The 22,078-nt window shown below is 41.5% G+C and overlaps 2 protein-coding genes across 2 annotated transcripts in view; one reads left to right on the forward strand and one right to left on the reverse strand.

The window, feature by feature from the left end:
• rgs7a (regulator of G protein signaling 7a) overlaps positions 1 to 9,713 on the reverse strand; it is a gene marked incomplete at its 5' end in the record, with an annotated part of 69,865 nt that extends 60,152 nt beyond the window's left edge. Inside the window, one exon of the mRNA XM_080781283.1 lies at positions 9,636 to 9,713. Coding sequence (XP_080637409.1) covers positions 9,636 to 9,713 — 78 coding nt within the window. The remainder of the gene's footprint in view (positions 1 to 9,635) is intronic.
• A 7,569-nt stretch (positions 9,714 to 17,282) lies between these two features.
• LOC308327916 (ubiquitin-conjugating enzyme E2 D4-like) lies at positions 17,283 to 21,488 on the forward strand. Its single transcript, XM_080781554.1, has 7 exons — positions 17,283 to 17,430; positions 18,171 to 18,234; positions 18,409 to 18,440; positions 20,457 to 20,534; positions 20,646 to 20,751; positions 20,880 to 20,973; positions 21,064 to 21,488. The coding sequence occupies exons 1-7, from the start codon at positions 17,407 to 17,409 to the stop codon at positions 21,107 to 21,109; spliced, it is 444 nt and encodes a 147-aa protein (XP_080637680.1). The 5' UTR covers positions 17,283 to 17,406; the 3' UTR covers positions 21,110 to 21,488.
• The last annotated feature ends 590 nt before the right edge of the window (positions 21,489 to 22,078 follow it).

Genomic DNA, 22,078 nt, shown 5'->3' on the forward strand with positions numbered 1-22,078 from the left:
AGTGGCACATCAACATGAAGCTCAGAGTGCATTTCCTCTATCACAAACCATCAAGTTTTATCTATTTCTGGGTCTTGGGTCTCTTGAGTGAGTGTTATGTCCAAATAAATGACTCACCTAATGCATGCTCGTATGTTTTAGTTTTTCTTCATCTTCATCCAAAAACAGCTAATGGATGGGTGCTCAAAACATATTAATGGTCACTCAGGAGGTACACACACATCCCAGTAAATTCAATGAGAGCTCGAACAAAATAAATAAACTGAAAAAGGAGAAAGTCTGCACACCGTTTTAAAAGCTTTACCAGAGCAGAAAAAAAACATATCGTTGCTGTCAGGAGGAAACCTCATAACTCAATTTTTGAGGTTTTTTTTGCATGAACACACTATTGAACACCCTTTACGTCTGTGTGTTGTTTCCAATTGGTATTATCAAAGTGGAGAAATAATGGACCAAAGTTACGTTTTCGAACTTTTATTGGCGAGTTTATATTTTTAAATGGTATCTTTTGAGTTTTTAGTATAATACTTACTCTGATCTTTTTTAATCCTATACCTGACAAATAAACCAAAGTACGAAAAAAACCTTAAACTAAAACTAAGCATTTTCACCAAAATAAAAACTAGCAAACCCGCTCTAAAAACTAACTAATTTAGAAAATAAAATGTAAAAACGAACTAAAACTAAACTATAATGAAAAAACCAAAACTATTATAATCTTGCGTGACACAAGCGTGACACCAGCTGCACAGACAGTAAAATAAGGAAATAGTGAACCCCATAAACATTGCATAGGATTAATGGTCTTAAGACCTGGCTGGAAGACATCTGTGTCACCATAGCTTTTAACCACATTAACCATTATCATAAACTTTAGCTATTGAAAAATAGCAGATATTCCTCGAGTGGAATATTGCAATTATACAGTTATACCCTTAAAACTGAAAAAACATATTTTTTAATGACAGATGTAGTCACTACGACCACAAATGTCCCAAGAAACTAGCTATAGCCTAGCCACCGAGTTTGCAGCTGAATTCTGTTTTGATTAGGTGTGGAGTGGTGCTCGTTTGACCCACGGCTAGAAGGATGTTTCAACCAATCAGATTGCTTCCTCGAAACGACCTGTTGTATTATATATTCTTTCACAGCGAACAGTTACATCTTTGGAAGGAGATCAGGCCCGCTGCTGATCTTGTGATGCGGGTAGAGACAAGAAGGAGAAATTCAATCGAATCTCGTGTGGAAGAAGGGGGAGGGGGGTAGTTGAAGGAGGGCCTTTGAAAATCAATGCCATTTGGGAGCAGAACGCGGAACAAAATGTTCAGGGCCTTTTGTATAGAATCAGTAGTTGTACAGGCGAGTTTACAGTGTACCGTGGGACACGTGAAACCTTCTTGAGGTATTGTAAACTCTGAAAGAAGAGGGGTGATCCGATCGAGCACTACTGAAAGGTTCAACAAAATCACACCCGTGTGAAGTGAGGTGCGCTCTAATCATGGTACATCATCATACATCATCCCTTATTGGCCAAGGGTTCCCAATGGTGATTTGCTCCGACACATAGGATGTAAATTCTCCGTTCATTGTCAATGGCATTTTAATGTTTGTTCAGACAATTAACACAAAAATTAAAGCTGTATATAGGAGAAAGGAGAAGGGATTTGGCTTTAAACTACCCTGCCCTCTTCTTTTTGACCTTTTTATAGTGCTCGGATCACCCCTCTTCTCTCTTGTTGTCCCGTTGATCCTTGAAGCACCGTACCTTTTTAACTTTTGTACCTCCACTGAGCTCCAGGTCGATTGATTTATTTTTCTGTTGAATGTCTTGAATTCGTGGATTTGTATTCCACGTACGTCTTAGGAATGAGGAAAAATAGATATACCGGTAGTTGCTTACTGTAGGCCTATATTTCTTTCTCGTGCTCGGAAGACACACAAATGTAAGCACGCGCACACACACACACACACACACACACACACACACACACACACACACACACACACACACACACACACACACACACACACAGCTGTTTTTGGCCTGCATGAAAAGTTCAGTAGGCCTACTCTCTTCACTATTGCAACGTTCGCCCTACATACTGTACAGCACACAGGCTAAGACGCACACTCGCGCACACACACGCCACAACATTAATCAGAGCACACATGTGAGCATGCATGAAGAAACACACGCTGTATACTACACAGTGATACACACTGATATTCAGCAGCCTCACATTGTTTATGTATGAGTGAGCAGAAGCCATCACAAAAGGGTTTTAATGTACGTACATATTGCAGGTAATTACGATGAGTCGCTGCCAATCTGTCAACTTTTATTGACGTTTGCTTGATAGATTGAGGCAGCCTTGAAGTGTCTGTTGTAGTTAATCTCCTTCTATCCCTATTCGTCTGCGTTTACTCGGGGACTGGCGTTGAGCGGTTACATTTTCAATGTCACTAGAGAATTGTCTGGTTGAAAATTGAAATCTGGTTATCGCAGAGGGAGTGTGTGCGTGCGTGCATGCTCACGCATTATTGCGTTGTGTTGTAATGGAGAATGCACACACCGCACATCTCCTGAGTAATCAGGTCAACACCTTAACCCTCCATCCATTTTCATTAGGGGAGAGAGAGAGAGAGAGAGAGAGAGAGAGAGAGAGACCCAATAGGCAGACTGTTAAACCACAAAACACTGTCCTCAGCAGCCTAACTCCCTCTGTTTATATTACATAAGCTTCTACAGTATATAGGCTACTACTGCTTCTTAGAATAGTCAGCGGGGATGGGATGACTGAATGTCTGATCTCAACCTATGATGTATCTTCTCTGTCAAAGATGGTGAACATTTAGTGACAGACGGATACAACATGCTTAGCCACTTTAATCCTGGCATTCCTATGTTGGCCGTGAAATTACAGGGGAAATGTCCAATTTTCAGTAATTTCATGTATCAAAACCATTTGTATGAATGTGTGTGAATGGGTGAATGTAATGCACAATCTAAGCGCTATATAAATGCACCATTTACCATTTAAAAACACAATTCAAAAATCAATTCCAGATCAAATTAAAAATAATTATGAAAAATAGCCAATCTACAAGCTCACAATGTGTCGGATCGTGACTTGCGAGGCGTTGTGAACTTGTAATTGTTCCTATCTCAGTTTGAGATAGGGACAAGCTCACCCAGGTAGTCAACCAGGATAGTAAGTAGTAAGATCACTGGAGGCAAACAATTGCAACTTCAAGACATATACAACCGCTCTATTAAAAAGAAAAGGCAATTAATTTTTACAAGCTAGGACTCTACCCACGACAGTGAGACAGTAGGCTACTGCTATATGGGCCTGGGTTTTCTTTATCTTGAGATGGAGCTTAAGTGGTTAAACAGCGATGCTTCACATTCCACTGTGCATTACCTCGCAACGTAATATACATTAAGGTATACGTGCATCTCTTCCAAGAATGTGACTCATCTTGGTGCGGTGCGGGCTGATCGATGTGAAATGCATACCACTGCCAAGTCATCTCCATTTAAGAGGCATTTGTGGCACGCCACCCGTTCACTCTGGCGGAATCCACTCGGCTCCACAGCACTGTTTGAGTTAAAGCCTTTGAAGAAGAAAAACTGGGTATTTCCACTGTGACTGCCTTTGCCAACCTCTTTTGCTCTGAAGTGTAGGGTCAGGTCGCGGACACGAGCCAAATGTGGTCTGAGAGGTGAGATGGGGAAACCGGGGACAAATTGGATGAAAGAGCAGTAAGGGGATAATTTATCTGAATTAGGAACTGAACCCACATAGTGTTTTTGTTGTTGGTATATACAACACATCAAATAGTAATGAAAGTAAACCACGGATAATATATGGGCAGCCATGGCTGTATGGGTAGAGAGGTCGCCTGGAAAATAGATCGCTGGTCAAGTGGTCATGTGGCCTGGTCCATGACGGACCAGGACCACTTCTCTGGTCCACCTCTCCTGCTCAGAGAAGTGACTCCAAGGTCGCATTCTACTTCAGTAGTCTCCATGCGATTGCGATTGGGAGAAGTTGCATCCTTCTTGCATTTTTTATTTGCTGCGTTTGCATTCACACTAGTGCGCTGTATCAACCGCAGCAAGGAAACGCAGCAGGGAACTTTGTCAATGTGTTCAATTCATAAACTACACAGTGAAATCTATGGTGTTAAAATTGTACTTCGAGAAATAGTTAGGACGTAAAGGTGTGCGTGCACTGTTTTTTTGGGCACATTGCGGAGGCATAGCGGAGACGGGAGCTCAAAATGCATTATCCGAGTTTACAATATACTATTAATCCCATCCAATCATCCTCATATAAATGTATTATGCATATGGCCATATCATGCCATGTTAGCTATAGTTTATGCTCTGTGTTAATTTTGAAGTAGGCTAATTATATTTGGACGAAGAAATGTTTTCGTCCTCTATGTTTACGCACAGACAGACTGAATATTATGTACACTGCAGTGTTTTTATGTTTCCTTAAGCAATTTATTAATGTGTTCGTCTAACGATATTTCGACGAGAGCTTCGGTCTCCTCATTCGACTATGTCTATCCGCTGCGGAAAATATGCCTTCTCCGTCTCCAACCGTGTTTACTCCTCATTCATCCGCCACATTGTTTGCTTCATTTCCTTTATTTGATGCGGGTTGCATTCACACCTGCAGGGAATCGAAGTCAGGTGCGCTTGGAAGCGAAGCGAAACCCCCGTTTTTTGGCTAACTAGAATACGGTTGTTTGATCCGCATCAGAGCTCAATTATAGCAATGTTACAAGTTAAATGCTTAACTTGTAACATTGACATATCAGGCAGGGATGCGAGCGTGGGTCCGGGAAACTCTTTTTTTATAGGCTTTCCATCATATAACTCTATGCTTTCCATATGTTGTTTGGTCGTATTCTGGTTATTCATGCTTATATGCTCTGTTTTGACATTTATCAATGCTCCGACCAAATCCTGTTTTTTAGGATCACATAAATGGCACGTTGACATCCGCGTAAGCCAAAACCCATGCTTGAATTTAAGGCAGAAATTTCACATGTACTGTGCCAAACGAGTGGGGACCATATTATTGTCTTGGTGAACGAAATGAACTAGCGGTAGCCAGTGTTGTCACGCATTCATATTTTGGGTGAACTTGAACAGAACGTAGGCCTACTGTATTTCCCACCAATAAGCCCTTATCGGACACAAATTAACGAATCTTTCTCAACCGTACAATTTCACTGGAGCGCACAGCGAGCATTCACGCAACTGCATGATGATCCTGTCATGCAGGCAAACGGCAGACACTGAACATCCCGACTCCCGACCCAAACACTGAGGAAACTTGTTGTTTCATTAAACATAATGTGCCACGAATAATAGCTTGTTATTTTTGTGTCGAGGAGGTATGTGTCCATATCGCCCCAAACGGCCAACAAAAGACATCTCCCTCCTACAGTGAGTGAAGCGCAGTAATGCCTGATTTATTCTTCGTCGTACAACATGTTCCGTGCTTAAAATAGCTGAACTACAAGATCACAACACGCCGCGTCCGCAACGCATTGTGAGCTTGTAGATCAGTTATTTTCAGCTTGCGGAGATATGCAGGCTGTGAGAACCGAGAACATTCAGAACTTTTTGCCTTCACAATAAAAGCAGGCAGCTTTCACAAGTTGGCCCTTAATAAAAGATAAGGAAAATAATTAAGAATTTGGTGGCATTTCACATCACAAAAGAGCTATTATTTTCATAATGTAAAAACAATGATGAGGAATTAATTTGCATAATGATAATGGGGATATTGTAAAAGTTGTCACTTTAATTAATTAAGTTTGGAGTTAATTCCCACTAGCAGGCTTTATTCCTATGGGCTGTAATAATAATAATAATAATAATAATAATAATAAAAATAAAAATAAAGAACGAAAGAGAACCATAATAGTTCCCCATACCCCTGAGTGAGGGGTATGATGTTCGAGAGACCCGATACCCCGATGACCTTGGGATACATCACTAAGGATACGCCCCAGGTGCATCCATGAAATGTTTTTTTTCATAAGCGTGTAGGATATAGGGACACACGAGGGAGGGAGAGAAGAGAAGATATGCGACCACCTCCTTTGAGAAGCAGGCGAGAATGTTGGGATACGTACATCACTGAGGATACGTCCCAGGTGCATCCATGCCCACGTCCCAACACTGCCAGTAGCTCACTTCCTGAAAAGATGTGTTCAGTCCGTTCAGCGGGCTCTCCCGCGGAATGCGGAAGTGCAAACGAGCGCTCAATGTTAAAGCACAGCTGCACAGGGTTTCATAGTCATAAATCCACGGCTCCGCCTGCAGTCCCACCTCTGACCAGTAGGGCCGAGCGCTTCAATGTTGGAGAGCCTCCCTGGGGGCTTGGTTCTGGTCCATCAGTCAAACTAACTTGCAACTTGCTCCCTGACACCAAAGTCAGCCTGATTGGTTCATGGATTTCAATCACTGGGGACCAATCATCCAGAGAGCCTCCCAGTGGCCCCTGATTAGTGCATGGATTGGTCCTTGTTATTACCAGTCATGGTATGTGGATTAAAAGCTGCAAATTTAACCACATTAACTCTAGTGTGTCTATTCTGGGCAAACATTTAGCAAAAATAGAGGGTATGCGCATGCATGAAGTGAATGGAAAATCGAGTGGCAAAGTGAGCTTAACGTTGTCATGCAATCAGACTTTTCTGTTCGGATATACAGTATGGGCTGTCAATGCCAGAAAATATTTTTTTGCCACTCAGTAGGCGTTTCCGCATTACCTCCGGGTATGATGATGATGTCACACGCATACCCTCTATTGGTAAACATCTACAAGCTCATGCACAGGTTTTAGCTTGTAAATCGATAGTTCTCGTTGACATAACAAACTATATAGGGTTTGGTTAAGATAGTTTTATGAATATATGTAGGTATGCACATACAGCATGTGTCCATGTACATAGTTATGTACTTTATATACAGTAAGTAAAGTGTGTATGTCTGCTGACATATATAATCTATGCATGTACTGTATATGTACTGGATGCTTGATGTATTTATATGTTCAAGATAGTATACTGTTTGCATTTGCATGCTCAGATCTCAATACAAATCCATTGAAAATGAGGCATTTGCAGAATCACTAGCAGGGGGAAGGAGACATCAAAATGTAATTGAATGTATGGAAACACCACAATATGGATGCTCTTGTAGAGAATACAACAGGTCTTCTTGCCTGGGAGTTTTTTTTATATGGGCCCACATCGAACACTAATCAAACAAGTGATGTGATCCCATATCCCCTTCCAATAACGGCCATACTGTCCACACACACTTTTGGATTACATCTAATTTATGAAGCATATCAAATTACTTAGGATTATGAAAAATAAACGGTGGCCATTTCTTTCAGCTACAGCCAAAGAGAGAAAATGCACTGATGGTCATATTGCTTAAGACGGTGTGTGTGTGCTGTAAGTGGCCGGCAATCTACGACATTGGTTTCCTGGTTAGTAGAAGTTATCCCAGATGAATGAGGAGCATCCACCGAACAGTGAAAGCAAAGGGAATGAAATTAAGAAATCAAATGGGCACCAGTCCTGCACAAGCACAAACAAGATTATCACTTCATAGCCCCAAGACATTTCATGGCCAACCTGAAGTAAGTTATGACAATTACCTGTATCATACGTACATACATCCAGCTGAGTACTGCCCTGCTTTTGCTTCTGTATATTACAGTACAGCATATGAAAAGAAATTGGGAGGCACAGTGAGCTATAATCAGAGGTTAGAAATTATCCAGGGCATCTGAATTGGGGCTTGGCTTTGATGTACGAACATTCGTTGCATATGATACCACCGGGGGTTTATAGTCAAATTCAATGGAAGTTGCTTAAGTTGCAGGTACAGTACCAGCATGGTGCAACATGTTACTGTTGCACCGTAACATGTTTTGTTTATTTTTCTCACTAAATCAGGAAGGAAAATTCTGTGCAAAAATTCTGTGCAGTATTATTCTTTGGACAAAATCACAAGGCCATCTAGTCTCCAAAATGAAAGAACAAGAATCTTCAATCTACCCATAGACTTTTCTAATCACTTTCTAGATCCTTGGAACAAGCATAATATTAAGGTATCTCAGTGGCAGCACAGCTGTACTTTTGCATTTCATGCATGTTGTAATGCACATACAGTATTGCATCCTTTTTCCACACACACAAGCTCACATTGCATAGCATTGTATAGTACATTATCACTAACTACCGTTCATTTTTGCAATAATTTGCCAGTGTCCTGTGCTGTGATACTACAGATTTATCTGCGCAAGCATGACACATGGACATAACATTAAACCCTTCAAGGGCATAACAGATATTGATATAACATCATACAATCCACAGAAATCCATACAATTAACATACTGCCACAAGGAGGAGGCTGGGGAGGCAGAAGGAGTTTGATCACTGACAAGCTGTGACCTACAATATGCTGCTGAGCATGTAGTATGGAGAGTGGCCGGTCTTCTGCTTAACAAACACTGCCTAGAATGAGTGTGTACTGTATGAGTTAGCTGGTTAGCGAATGAGATTAGTGTGTGATTGAGCGTGGAGAGCAGCCTGACTGCCTGAACTATCGGGTCACTCAATTTTACGCACCTCTCGTCTTTATGCATTTCATAATTCTTAAAATAGCTAATGGGTTTGTTGTCCTTAGAGGGTTTGACCCCAAAACATTTCGAACTAGGTCTCTGGGCACAGGTCTCCACCAGGAGGATAGGAGTGTGTGTGATGTTTGGCAAAATGTTTACGAGTAAAGTTGTACACAGATCGATGCATTTATAGATCAAAACAGGAATTGCCCTGTTATAGCGCCACTGTGACGCTGATTTGGAGAAAAATAAGTGGCATGTCCTCCTCGACCTAGTGGAAATGTGCGTGTAAAATTTCACGGAAATTGCATACTGTTTGTTATTTGTGGCATTTTGTTAAAAACGGACCAATCATGCGAGCTTTGGAAGTCTATTTTAGCCAATTGGGATGGAATATAAATGGTGCAGATCTGTGTTGATCCCATGACTATTGACTATGAAGATGGTGTACTGTATACCGAATTGTGTGTATGGATAATCTACAGAAATGTGTTTTGCCTAATTCACCCTCATGGTGGCGCTATAACAGACCGTTGTGGAATCCAGGGAGTGTGTGCATACTGTGTACACAGTTTGGCATGGTTCGGGCCAATGGTGGCAGAGATTAGCTGGTAACGGACGGACGGGCACACACACACACACGCGCACGCGCGCGCACGCGCGCGCGCGCGCGCGCGCGCGCGCGCGCACACACACACACACACACACACACACACACACACACACACACACACACACACACACACACACACACACACACACACACACACACACACACACACACACACACACACTCACGGACACACACACACACGCTCACACACACACACACACACACACACACACACACACACACACACACACACACACTCACGGACACACACACACACACGGACAGAGTGCAAAACATATACTCTCTCCCCATGCCTTCGGCCTGGTGGAGACAATTAATTTGCTTACCTTTCTGTACACTATCATGTTGGGCGACTCATCAGCTACCCCATTGGTCCCCTGTCCAACACTGTTGGTCTGTGCCATGATCTAGGAGTCTAATCTGCTGCAGCAAATATCAGGTGCTCCTATCATGGACAGTAGAGACATATCGGAAAATCAGACTTAAAATCATAACTTCTACATCTTGCAATTTTGCCCCATTTGACATTTCTATGATGCATCACCTGCATGGACATGCCATGTTCCAGTCTGTGCACACATGTTCACACATCTGACAAGGTCTGTGCGCGGACTTTTTTTCAAACAAGGTGCAAAAAGGGGGCTAGCACATCAAATGAATACATGGCAGCACCATGTCAGATCCAGTTTCGCTATGAATTAACTACTGTACAACAAACAGTATAGTCTATAACCAGGGATTTTTACTGTTTTATTATCAGCTATTGTACACGCAATGGCTTAAGTGTAGCGGTATGTTGTTATTACCATTTCGCTGTTGAATTCAACATGCCAAATTAGAGGCTGTAAAATCCAGAGCTAAGCATACAGGGTCATCTCCTTGGATCAGTGAGAATATCCACAATTTTAAGAGAATGTGGGAGGGCTGAACGTAGGTGGAGGAACACAGGATTTCTGTATTAATAAGAGTATAATTTTCTTTAAATTAACTCTGTAAAAACTGAAAACTCTTATAATTGTCCCAGATCATGCTTACATTCTTAATTCCAGTCATCAATGGTCCTTTATCCAACAATGCCAGGTTTGTTGATCCCAGCCTTATATACTTTGAGAGCCACATTAACACACATGTTGTTCATCTCTGGAATATGTACTGTAAGATCAGATCAATATCTGATCAACCAATCTCACAAATTTCTCCTTCAGAAGACAAAATAAAGTAACCTTGAACCAAAGACATGGTTTTTGTACAGGATCTCCTCAGACCCTCATTTATTTCCCTGCACGGTGCTGTGTTGTGTCTGTTGGTATTTGTGAAAAAATAATTGAATGCATTCATGTTAATGTCAAAGCAAATTCCTATGTGTGTAATGTATACACAATGGCAAATAATGGTATCTGAATCTGAATTCAAGGTGTCTTTGACTATGCGATGGACCTTATGGTATCATAGCACCACAAAGGCCCTGCCCCTGAAAACAAAGCTCCAGACATCCCAAAACAAACAGGTCAGGTTATTGCTTGGCCTTACTCCTACAACTCGCCTTACCTCTGCTCATAGGTTGGATGGCTTAGAGTAGACGACAGAGTGCAGCAACTTGCAATGGGCCCGGTCTACAAGATACGCTACACCACAAAAACACCCATGTACCTGTAAAACTACTTCCTAAACAACAACGCTGTCCACAATCACAACACCAGAGGGAGTTCTATAAATCATGTTCAACCCAGATTCGGCTCAAACAATGGGTTAAATTAACTTCGCTCCCACAGTATGCCACAAGAATGTGGAATACCTACCAACAGTCGTAACGGAATGTGAATCCCTACTCTCCTTAAAAACCGCTCTCAAAGAGCACTTACGGGTGGCTGCAATTCGATTTATATTCGGTTTACATTATTATTTTTTGCATACTGTATATTTGTAAGTCATTAAATGTTCTGATGAATTGAATTTGAAGGACCCCAATTAAAACAAGCCTTTTAGTGCTTTCTTGGTTGTTTTTTAAATTCTCTTCCCAGCCTTGTATTGAACTGTGCTTTCCTGCGCTTATTCTACAAACTGTTAACGTTTTTAATCAATCAATCAATCAATCAATCCATTAATCAATCCATCAACTAAAACCAGGAGAATAATTATTCCTAATTCAACTCCCTTAAACTCGTTACTTGTCTGCTTTCTCGCCCCCCTATAGTGGCGAAAAATAATACTTCTGGGAACTCCGATTACTGCTGACTGAATTTAAGATTTTTGTAAGTTACTAAACCCCTAAGAGCCTGTGCCCGGTCTGGGGTCTGCAGGCAGTATCAGAACTAGTTGGTAGTTCCTGAGTATAGAGGCTTCAGACAAATAAAAGGGTGTCTTTGCTGTCAGGGCTCCTCAACTCTGGAACACCTTTATCTCTATATTTTGTATTTTGTTGTGAAGCACTTTGTATCCTTGTTTGAAATTAAGTGTTCCATGAATAGTTATCATAGCCTATTGTTATTATTATCATAGAGGATTTAAAACCAAGCTTTATTTCCATTCCATGGCACCAACTAGGTGAGCCAAGGTGAGGACCCATGCAGACACAAACAACAAATACCTCAAATGAACACAAAACTCCTATAGTTAGCAGACAGACATGCTCATTCCGGGTGCAGTGCAGGTGCACAATCAAAGCGTCAAGTGTGTAAGACGCTGGAAGTGTGGAATTTTATATTCTGTTAGCATAGGTACCTAAATTTCATCCTGTCTTCACTTTACGCCACCACACGTGAACGTCTCACAACGATTATTGTACGACGCTGAATAGCCCGTATAGTCTACAAACGGGGTCATCTCACCTTCCCCGTTTTCTACACGAGTCTACAAACGTTGTTTTCTTTCTTTTTCCGCATGGCTCTAACATTTCAGCACCGTGGACAGCTGCGGTAGAACGCCCGCACTCGTATAGTAGCCTAATCAATCTCTGCCGTCTGTCGCCAGCATGCAACACAGGCTCAGCAATGCAATGTCGTTCATTGATGATTTAGCCTACCTGAAAAATGCCCACAGACCACGATCGGACTCCTGATTCCTTGCAGAATTGTTGTGTTGTGTGTGCCTTGCGTGCGCTACGTCAACTGGCAGACATACAGGAATGTGCAGTTAAGTCATTTCATTTGCAACGAGAAGAAGCTGCAAGCATTCGATGCAGACTTGGTAGGCTATACTGCTCTCTCCTCCGCCTCCTCTTAATATGATGCTCAAAGCTCGGGAGCGCGGCACTCTCGGAGTCCTGTGAACGCGCAAAGAATACGCTATAGCCTACGACCCGTTTGGGAAACATCCAGTCAAAACTTATTGTTGTTCTGAAATGTATGTGCAGCTGCTGAACTTGTGACGGATAGGGGGGGGCTTGTTCGGCGTAGGCTAATTCAATCTCCCAATCTAAACCTTTATTCATACAGGGAAGCCCAAACGCGCAATTAAGGGAGGGATAGCCAGCTGGCTGGAAATAAACCCCAATAAATTGGACCCGGCCTGCAGCGATCGCACTGGGGTAGCGATAAGCGGTCTTTATCGTCTTGCATCCTGATATGATGGGGTTTATTTCTCAATTAATCATTCATTGAGAAATAATCGACGGGAACCCTGTCATTAATTTAATGACGGGGTTCCCGTCGATTATAACGTTGTTAATTTATGCCAGGTGCTATAATATTGAATATTCTGTTACTGCATTGACTATTTCTCGCCTGATTTCATAATCATTCTTCATCTGATGTCCGTCCGTGAGCCCTGAGCTCAGATAGAGGTCAGATAGAGTTGCTGGCTGGCTCCATACATGTGCAGATCTAGGTGATGAATCTTGATCCAGTCTTCTCCACGGCTATCCAGGGTTAATGAGGCCAGCAGTACGTGTTGTGACTCGTGATCTTCATATAATGGAGATCCAGGTGATGACAGTCTCCACATAATGGAGATGCATGTGTTGTACGGTTGTACCGTAGGCCTACCAACCAATTGGTTCATTTGCAAGTGACTCTTGTCCTCGCAACCACATGGTTATCATGAGACTGACACAATATGTCTATGTGAATGTCCACATGCATGACTCTTTGGCATTGGATCAACTTTGACCAAAAAAAGTACAATGAAAATGACTACCGGTACTATACTGTCTTGAAGGTAGAAGCCTGAAGAGGTATACGTATCCTGCTGTCTGGTGTCCTGTGATGTGAAGAGAGGAGATATAAGGGTTTTGATGAGGTCAGATCAACATATGGAATGAATTCTGTACTGGCCATAGTGTGTCTTGATATAGTGTACAGGGTTTGATGAGGTCAAATCAACATGGAATGAATTCTGTACTGGCCATATGGAGCGTGTCACGAGGTGTGATGGATGCCTTGTGCAGGTTTTCATAGTAAACTGTGACCTACAGTCGCAATTAAGCCATAGGCCTACGTCATTATGTTTTGTATAGGCCTATAGGCTATGCCTACATCTTGTAGGTATAACGCATAATGAGCCTGATGCTCTGTGGGTCTGTAATTGAGTTCTACATAAATATGGAAAAATAACACTGCTGAATTCAGTGGTTGACCAACCAGAAAAAAGCATTCATCCATGCAAGCCGTCTAATAAATTAGCCTTTGCGGTGGGACCCTATGCTGCTTCAAATTACAATTAATAGTTTGACAGCACAAATAAATCCAATACAAAACAGATGTGAATTGAAATGGATGAGGGCACTGGTTGATGATGTGTGTTGACAGTTAACTGGCTGTGCCTTTCATGCCATGCGTGCCAAGCCATGTCATTAAATTACATGTCATGCCTATAGCACCATTCCACAATGGTTAATTCTACAAATGTGGAGCCCTTATTTCAACTGCTCTATCCCCTTCTGTTACAAGCCTTGCCGTGGTGAAAACCTTGAAGCAGCTGGTCTGACGATCTGGTTGCGGCGAACTTGCGGGTATATAGGCTGCACGTAGGGGTGCACAAGATCAGTGATATAAGCAGGTGCAAGGCCGTTCTGTGCTTTAAAAACAAATGATATTTTAAAATCAGTTCTAAAAGCCATAAGTAGCCAATGGAGTGAGGCCAGCGCCAAAACAGTACACACTACACAGGCCAGTAGGCTACACAGGCCAGCATCCAAATGTATCCTGATATCATTATGGACTGCGTTTGGCATGAAAACTGACTGAAAAGCAACCTATTAGGCCTATGTACACAATGTGCACACACCATTCAGAATTCCCCTCAACACACACAAAACTACACTTTCACACTACAGCTTCCCTCATGATTTCCTATCATCATATTCTTGCATTATATTTTCTTGACCAACCATTAGTCAGTCAGTCAGTCAGTCAGTCAGTCAGTCTCACTCACTCACTGTTTGAGTAATTAATTATACAATTGTATTATGGGGAGTCCTTTTGGAACAGAAGTGTCGTGTTCAACCCTCTGTGTAGGCAAGTGTGTCCAAAACTGCCAGATGAATTAGATTAATTAGACCAGTGATATCATGATGGTTTCTTCTCCTACTGACCTCTGTTAATTCAATGAATTTAGCTCATCAAAATGGTGTGTTATGAATGTAGCTTCATTGGTGGGCTTATAATAAAGAATGCTTGGCAGCATTGTGAAAATGGATTAGCAGGCATAATTAACCACAAATTGGTTAATTACACAACCATCACAGCAGGTGTTAGAGTTAAAAAGAATCACACCTTTGTGAAGTGAGGGGCGCTAATATATTAAAGTCTAACTCATGTTGCTATGGTGATGTAATGGTGATGTAACGGTGTCAAAACAAACAATAAATTATCTTTATTGTTAATGGCATTTAATGTTTGTGTTAGGGACAAGATGATGTAAATGTTCCCTTCATTGTCAATGGTGTTTGACATTGAACTAAAAACAAACATTAAACCTGTATATAGGAGGGGCTAGCTCAAACATCAGTTTTCGGTGTAAGATATTAGCTCACAGTAATGCCAGAAGGGAGTTATATCTATTCGCCAGACTATAAAGTGAAGTCACTTTAGCAAGACAAATATATATACCATCATTTTGTGCTACAGTAAATATGCCATCCTACTCAGCGCTGACCCCTCAAAGTGATCCTCTTTTAACTCACCGCTGACCCCTCAAAGTGATCCTCTTTTAACTCACTGCTGACCCCTCAAAGTGATCCACTTTTAACTCACTGCTGACCCCTCAAAGTGATCCTCTTTTAACTCACTGCTGACCCCTCAAAGTGATCCTCTTTTAATTCACCGCTGACCCCTCAAAGTGATCCTCTTTTAACTCACTGCTGACCCCTCAAAGTGATCCTCTTTTAACTCACCGCTGACCCCTCAAAGTGATCCGCTTTTAACTCAGCGCTGACCCCTCAAAGTGATCCACTTTTAACTCAGCGCTGACCCCTCAAAATGATCCTCTTTTAACTCACCGCTGACCCCTCAAAGTGATCCTCTTTTAACTCAGCGCTGACCCCTCAAAATGATCCTCTTTTAACTCACCGCTGACCCCTCAAAGTGATCCACTTTTAACTCACTGCTGACCCCTCAAAGTGATCCTCTTTTAACTCACTGCTGACCCCTCAAAGTGATCCTCTTTTAATTCACCGCTGACCCCTCAAAGTGATCCTCTTTTAACTCACTGCTGACCCCTCAAAGTGATCCTCTTTTAACTCACCGCTGACCCCTCAAAGTGATCCGCTTTTAACTCAGCGCTGACCCCTCAAAGTGATCCACTTTTAACTCAGCGCTGACCCCTCAAAATGATCCTCTTTTAACTCACCGCTGACCCCTCAAAATGATCCTCTTTTAACTCACCGCTGACCCCTCAAAATGATCCTCTTTTAACTCACCGCTGACCCCTCAAAGTGATCCGCTTTTAACTCAGCGCTGACCCCTCAAAGTGATCCACTTTTAACTCAGCGCTGACCCCTCAAAGTGATCCTCTTTTAACTCACCGCTGACCCCTCAAAGTGATCCTCTTTTAACTCACTGCTGACCCCTCAAAGTGATCCTCTTTTAACTCACCGCTGACCCCTCAAAGTGATCCTCTTTTAACTCACTGCTGACCCCTCAAAGTGATCCTCTTTTAACTCACTGCTGACCCCTCAAAGTGATCCTCTTTTAACTCACTGCTGACCCCTCAAAATGATCCTCTTTTAACTCACCGCTGACCCCTCAAAGTGATCCGCTTTTAACTCAGCGCTGACCCCTCAAAGTGATCCTCTTTTAACTCACCGCTGACCCCTCAAAGTGATCCTCTTTTAACTCACCGCTGACCCCTCAAAGTGCTCCTCTGTTACACATTCTCCGAAAGTTCAATAATAACCACTAGGGAACTCAGTCAGTGTATTTTAATGCCTTTCCATCTAGATGATTACATTACACAATGCAATATTGACAACCAATCAGTAGGGAGCGTATGTATATCATAAGTGGAGTTCAGAGTGAGGCTCATGACAATTCAGCCAATGTGGTAAGTGGACTTTACATACCCAATATCCAATATTGACTGGTCAGGATAGATCTGACCTGGTCAGTTCAGATCTATTGTGTGTGTGTGTGTGTGTGTGTGTGTGTGTGTGTGTGTGTGAGAGAGAGCACGCTTAGGTTTAGAGAATGATCTGAGGCCATCTCTGAATGTAGCGGTGAACAATATTATAGCCCTTACATGCATGTATTTATAAGTATATAATATATTATAAGTACATGCATGTAAGGCCCGTGCATATATATATTGGCATAGTGCTCCATGGGACTGTCTTGAGGTCGAGGTGGAGGAATATTATTTATTTGTGAATTTTTAAACTGAGCGATCAAGAACAGTAGAGCCCTCTGGTGGCTTAATTTCCTGTCGAGGTTCTTTCTTTTTTTTAATTTTGAACTGCCCCTTTAAATGCTGAAACGTACTATATACTCCATTTCCCACAATCCATTGGGCCCGCTCCGTCGTCGAACAAATAGCGGAAACAAAAGAAATCACCGATTTCTCAAAACAAAACAACACCGAGCCGAGTCAAAGAATTCAAGTAAAGCGGTGACTGACAGCTGTCAAACCTCACACTACAACTACATACAATTCGATAGGGCTGACATGGCTTTGAAAAGAATACAGAAGGTGAGTGTATTCAATTTTTAACGTAATGTAGCGTATGTTGGGCTCACGGAAAAACACACAGTAGCATATCGTAATCAAGTCCGTCGGTTAATGTTAGCTAACTGATTGTTTATCACAAGTTGGCAACATTTTGTACATGTTGACAACATCAGGTGTCTTTAATCTGCTTGCTAGAAACGCTGTTGACATTTGTGGTGATTAAGAGCCAGCTAACTTTGGCGTTTTGGCTACCACACAAGATATAGGCCTGAATCAAACGTTTCTGGAATGGGTTGTGTGTTTTACGCTTACTCCTCTGTTACATTACATGTTATAACGCCCTGAAAGCATGAAGACGCGTGAAACACCCATTGACCAGGGAAAAAAACGCAAAACAAAAAAACAACCTATGGGTATCAGTGGTTTTTATTCAAAGACCTCTTGATAGGATTAACTCTAGACAACAGTTATGATATTTTAAACAGAATTTGGGGCTTGTAATTGTTTTATGTTGCTAATTTTTATAAAATTGTTGTAAAGCAGACCTATATTTTGGCAATACCAAGTGGAATATTTCCCATCCACAAACTCTTAACAATCTTTGTTTATATATGTATATGTTCTAAACATTAGATGGGATGCTCATTCAAAATACTTAATGGAGGAGTTCATATATTATTCACAAGTTACAACAGAGCTGAACAGTGTGATGTGTAATCCACAGATTCTAATTTGTTATTCTGTTTGTTTAATATTAACAGGAGCTGCATGATTTGCAAAGGGACCCACCAGCTCAGTGTTCAGCTGGTCCAGTCGGGGAGGACTGTAAGTCTTGTAGATCTGTAAGACTGATTGTATGGAAATGCCAATGTTTATCTGTAGACCTCACATTTTGTTCACCTAATTTGGACTTTTTGGTGCTGATGCAGCTGTCGTCTAAAAAGATGGATTAATCTGAAGCCTAAACAGTGATTGTATTTTTCTCCTTTCTTTCTGCAGTATTTCACTGGCAAGCTACCATCATGGGACCGGTGAGCCCTTTTTCTGGATTTTTGTTTTGTTCCAAGTTGCTTCTGGAGCTTTTAGACAATAGTGTTTTATTTTGACTGACAACTACCCTACCTGTTGCGCAGAGAGCATAGAGTGGTGCATTCTATCTGAGTGCTTACAAGCTCAAGCCTGTAGCATCACTCAACTTGCTTTCTACATAGTTCCAGTCTTGTACTGTATATAGCATACCGGTAGTTCCAATAGAAGTGCCCAGTAGTACTTCAACTCTAGTCTTCATGTGTCCACACATGTAATGTCCTCTAATATAAACTAGTGACAGGCAAATAAGATCTTTATTATTTTTTTCCTTTGCCATTTTATGTTTTATATTAGATAAGAGTAGTTTAGAGCAGAGGTTCTGAAGCTTTTCAGGCCGTGACCCCCCCAAAACTGGGGGACCCCACCCTGACAAGCATTGGAATTGCAGGAGTTGAGCCATTACATTTAGTTTGACTCTATAGAGCGTCGCAGTCCCTCCCCCTTTCAGAACGAGTGGCCCAGGAAATGAAATGCAATGCATTTCTCCCATAGGATTTTCTTTAAGTATTTATTTAAAGACTGTTACGCCGCGGACAAAGCCAACTCGGATCGTGACAAATCATGACAATGAACACAATGTTTTGGGCCGATCAAATAATTTATAAGAAGAAAAACAAAACAAATAGTGTTGTCTCAAATAGTGTATATTGTGTTCATTGTCATGATTTGTCACGATCCGAGTTGGCTTTGTCCGCGGCGTAACCGTCTTTAAATAAATACTTAAAGAAAATCCTATGGGAGAAATGCATTGCATTTCATTTCCTGGGCCACTCGTCGTTCTGAAAGGGGGAGGGACTGCGACGCTCTATTCCACAGATAAATAGTGAAAATAGCTGATCTAATAGCTCCCCCCCCCACACTTTTCTCAGGTAATATTTCCCAATTTGGCCAATGTTTGAAAATATTTATAATATAGTTTTGTTAATTACTTTTGAAGAAGAAATGGTGTAATCTTTTTTTTATTTTAGCTTAAATGTCCTTAAATTCACTTTAGTAATGTGCAGAATCTGCTGATAACCTGCATAGATATTACTGTGGCCCCTTTTCCACCAAAATAACTTCGGTTCAGAACCAGTGCCGTTCCGAACCTTGGTGCTTTTTGCGAACCGGTCGCGAACCGGCTGCATTTCCACCAGATTGACGGCCGGTTCATTTGGTGGCGCTATTATACCTAATAGCCCTGAGGGCGTTGCACAACACAAACCGATGTAAACAGTATCCACGAGGTTGTGATGTCAGGGTTACAAGTTATTATAACGCCCCGCAAGTCTCAGCTGGATTCTGGATTGCGATGCATCCGTATACGTTTGGATCATTTCATGTTTGCGTTGGCAATTAATGTAAACGTATTTTTGTTCAAAGATGGTTGATCGCATCGAATATCTGTTGCGTGTGTCACTGTGTCTGCATCCTCCCAAGTTCCAACCCACTGACAAGTTCCAACCTACTGACACACCCACTTATATCGTCTCGGTTCACAAAGCGCTGCGTGCAATTACAAAGTTGAACCACTGTTTTGTGGTTCACATTGGGAACGAACGTTTATGGTTCGGAACCAACTCATTTTCAGTGGAAACACTCTGAACTGGTTCAATATTTGGCGGGAAGAAAGAACCGAACCGGTTCAACCCCGGTGGAAAAGGGGCCTGTGTGTTGGTTTGTTTACTGTTGTGTGAGGAAACAACTTTGCACATTAGCTAATCATCTGGGGACACCCTCAAAATTATTCGGGAATCCCCCCCACAGTTTGAGAACCATGGTTTCAGAGAGACATGAAACGAGTTGGACTGGAACTTGGGTCTCCGTGTTCACAAGGAGAATGGTCTATGCAATAACTGGCTGGGCGGCTGGGCCACAAAGCACCCTGACAAAGAACATTGATAATATGGTAGCTTGTTTATTGTGTGTGGCTCCGTCAGCCCTTCAGAGTTGGTTTCACAAATGCATTTCTCTTCCAGACCGACAGCCCATATCAAGGAGGGGTGTTCTTCCTTGCTATCCACTTCCCCACTGACTATCCCTTTAAGCCACCAAAGGTGACACCATTTACATCACAGATTCTGATTGGCCAGAGAAAATAAATCTCATTAGACGTATGCCTTTCTTTCTGTTTTAATCATATTTACTTTGTCGTGTTCTTTCCACAGGTAGCCTTCACAACACGAATCTATCACCCAAACATAAACAGCAATGGTAGCATCTGCCTCGACATCCTAAGGTCACAGTGGTCACCTGCACTTACAATATCAAAGGGTAACAATGCACTGTTCAGCATGTGGTTTCAAACATTTCAGGCTGGATTTGAGTATGGTTTCATTGTCAAGAATGTTTTGTATTTATTAAAGGATATGTGATTATTATTATTATTTTTCTTTTTTCAGTGTTATTATCCATATGCTCTTTGCTATGCGATCCCAACCCAGATGACCCTCTTGTCCCAGACATTGCACACATCTATAAATCTGACAAACAAAAGTGAGTATGAAAGCATGAAAATTTGCTATCTGAACCTTTATTCAGTGAACTAGTCCTCTAAAATGTTTCTCCCCTACCTGCCCTCTCCAGGTACAACAGATTAGCCAGAGAATGGACTCAAAAGTATGCAATGTGAACGACTGTGAAGGCTTGGCAATAATGGAAATGGTTTGGGCGCATATCTTGCTGGACTTCTCCAAAATACTGCAGTACTGTTGCATCTTCTCCAACACTGGTTCTAGATGAGGTGTTTTTATATGGGAAGCACTTTCTCTACCCAGACTGAACTGGTTTTATCCTTGAATTCATTGTTTTCCTCTTTTGCCTTTGGTTTGGTATTATTATTATTATTGCTATTATTATTATTGCTGAGATGCCCTGCAAAAAAGAGACCAATTGTGATTTAATTTTCCGAAGTTATACTTTCCCCGCTCCATGTTAGAGATTTATATTGTATGGTATAAAACTATACAGACTCTATTTTTATTATTTTGCATTAAAAAGCCAGTCAAAAATGTTATCTGTGATTGTATATAAGTGAAATGTGTTACATTACTTGCCTGCCTACATACATTACAATTTATCATGAAAATGTAGATGCTCTTGACTTTCAGTATAGATTGTATTTAATTCCCATCTAACTATTTAGATGTATGTAAACAGAAGGGTAGTATTCTTAAATACAGAGAGAATGGAGTGGTTTATTTCAGAACATTAGTTTACTGGTGATTCTGGGATCCTGAAATCTTGTGATCAGGACTGTCTGCTTTATTCGTTTGGCCACTAGATGGAAGCATTTGTTTTAAAGCCTGAGATTGTACAGTATGGAAGCAGCCTATTTTCTCAAATTCTACCAACTTATTGTACTTATCTGGGACCCTCAGGTAGAACGTGATGGAATTCTGTGTCATTTCCAAGTTTGTTTACATCTGGATTAAATGCCTTTTTGCTTTAGTCATGTTTTTGAGTGCAAACCTTCAAACTGGCTGTAACTGTTTACCTATTTCAATGTGAAAGACCCTCAAGACAACCAGGACTAGTTTCAATACATTAGGTGGAATAGTTCTAATACTGTACATCATGTATGCTATCAATTCTTGCATTT

The sequence above is a fragment of the Protomyctophum bolini genome (assembly GCF_963924005.1).
Source record: "Protomyctophum bolini genome assembly, chromosome: 14".
In the NCBI taxonomy this organism is placed as follows: Eukaryota; Metazoa; Chordata; class Actinopteri; order Myctophiformes; family Myctophidae; genus Protomyctophum; species Protomyctophum bolini.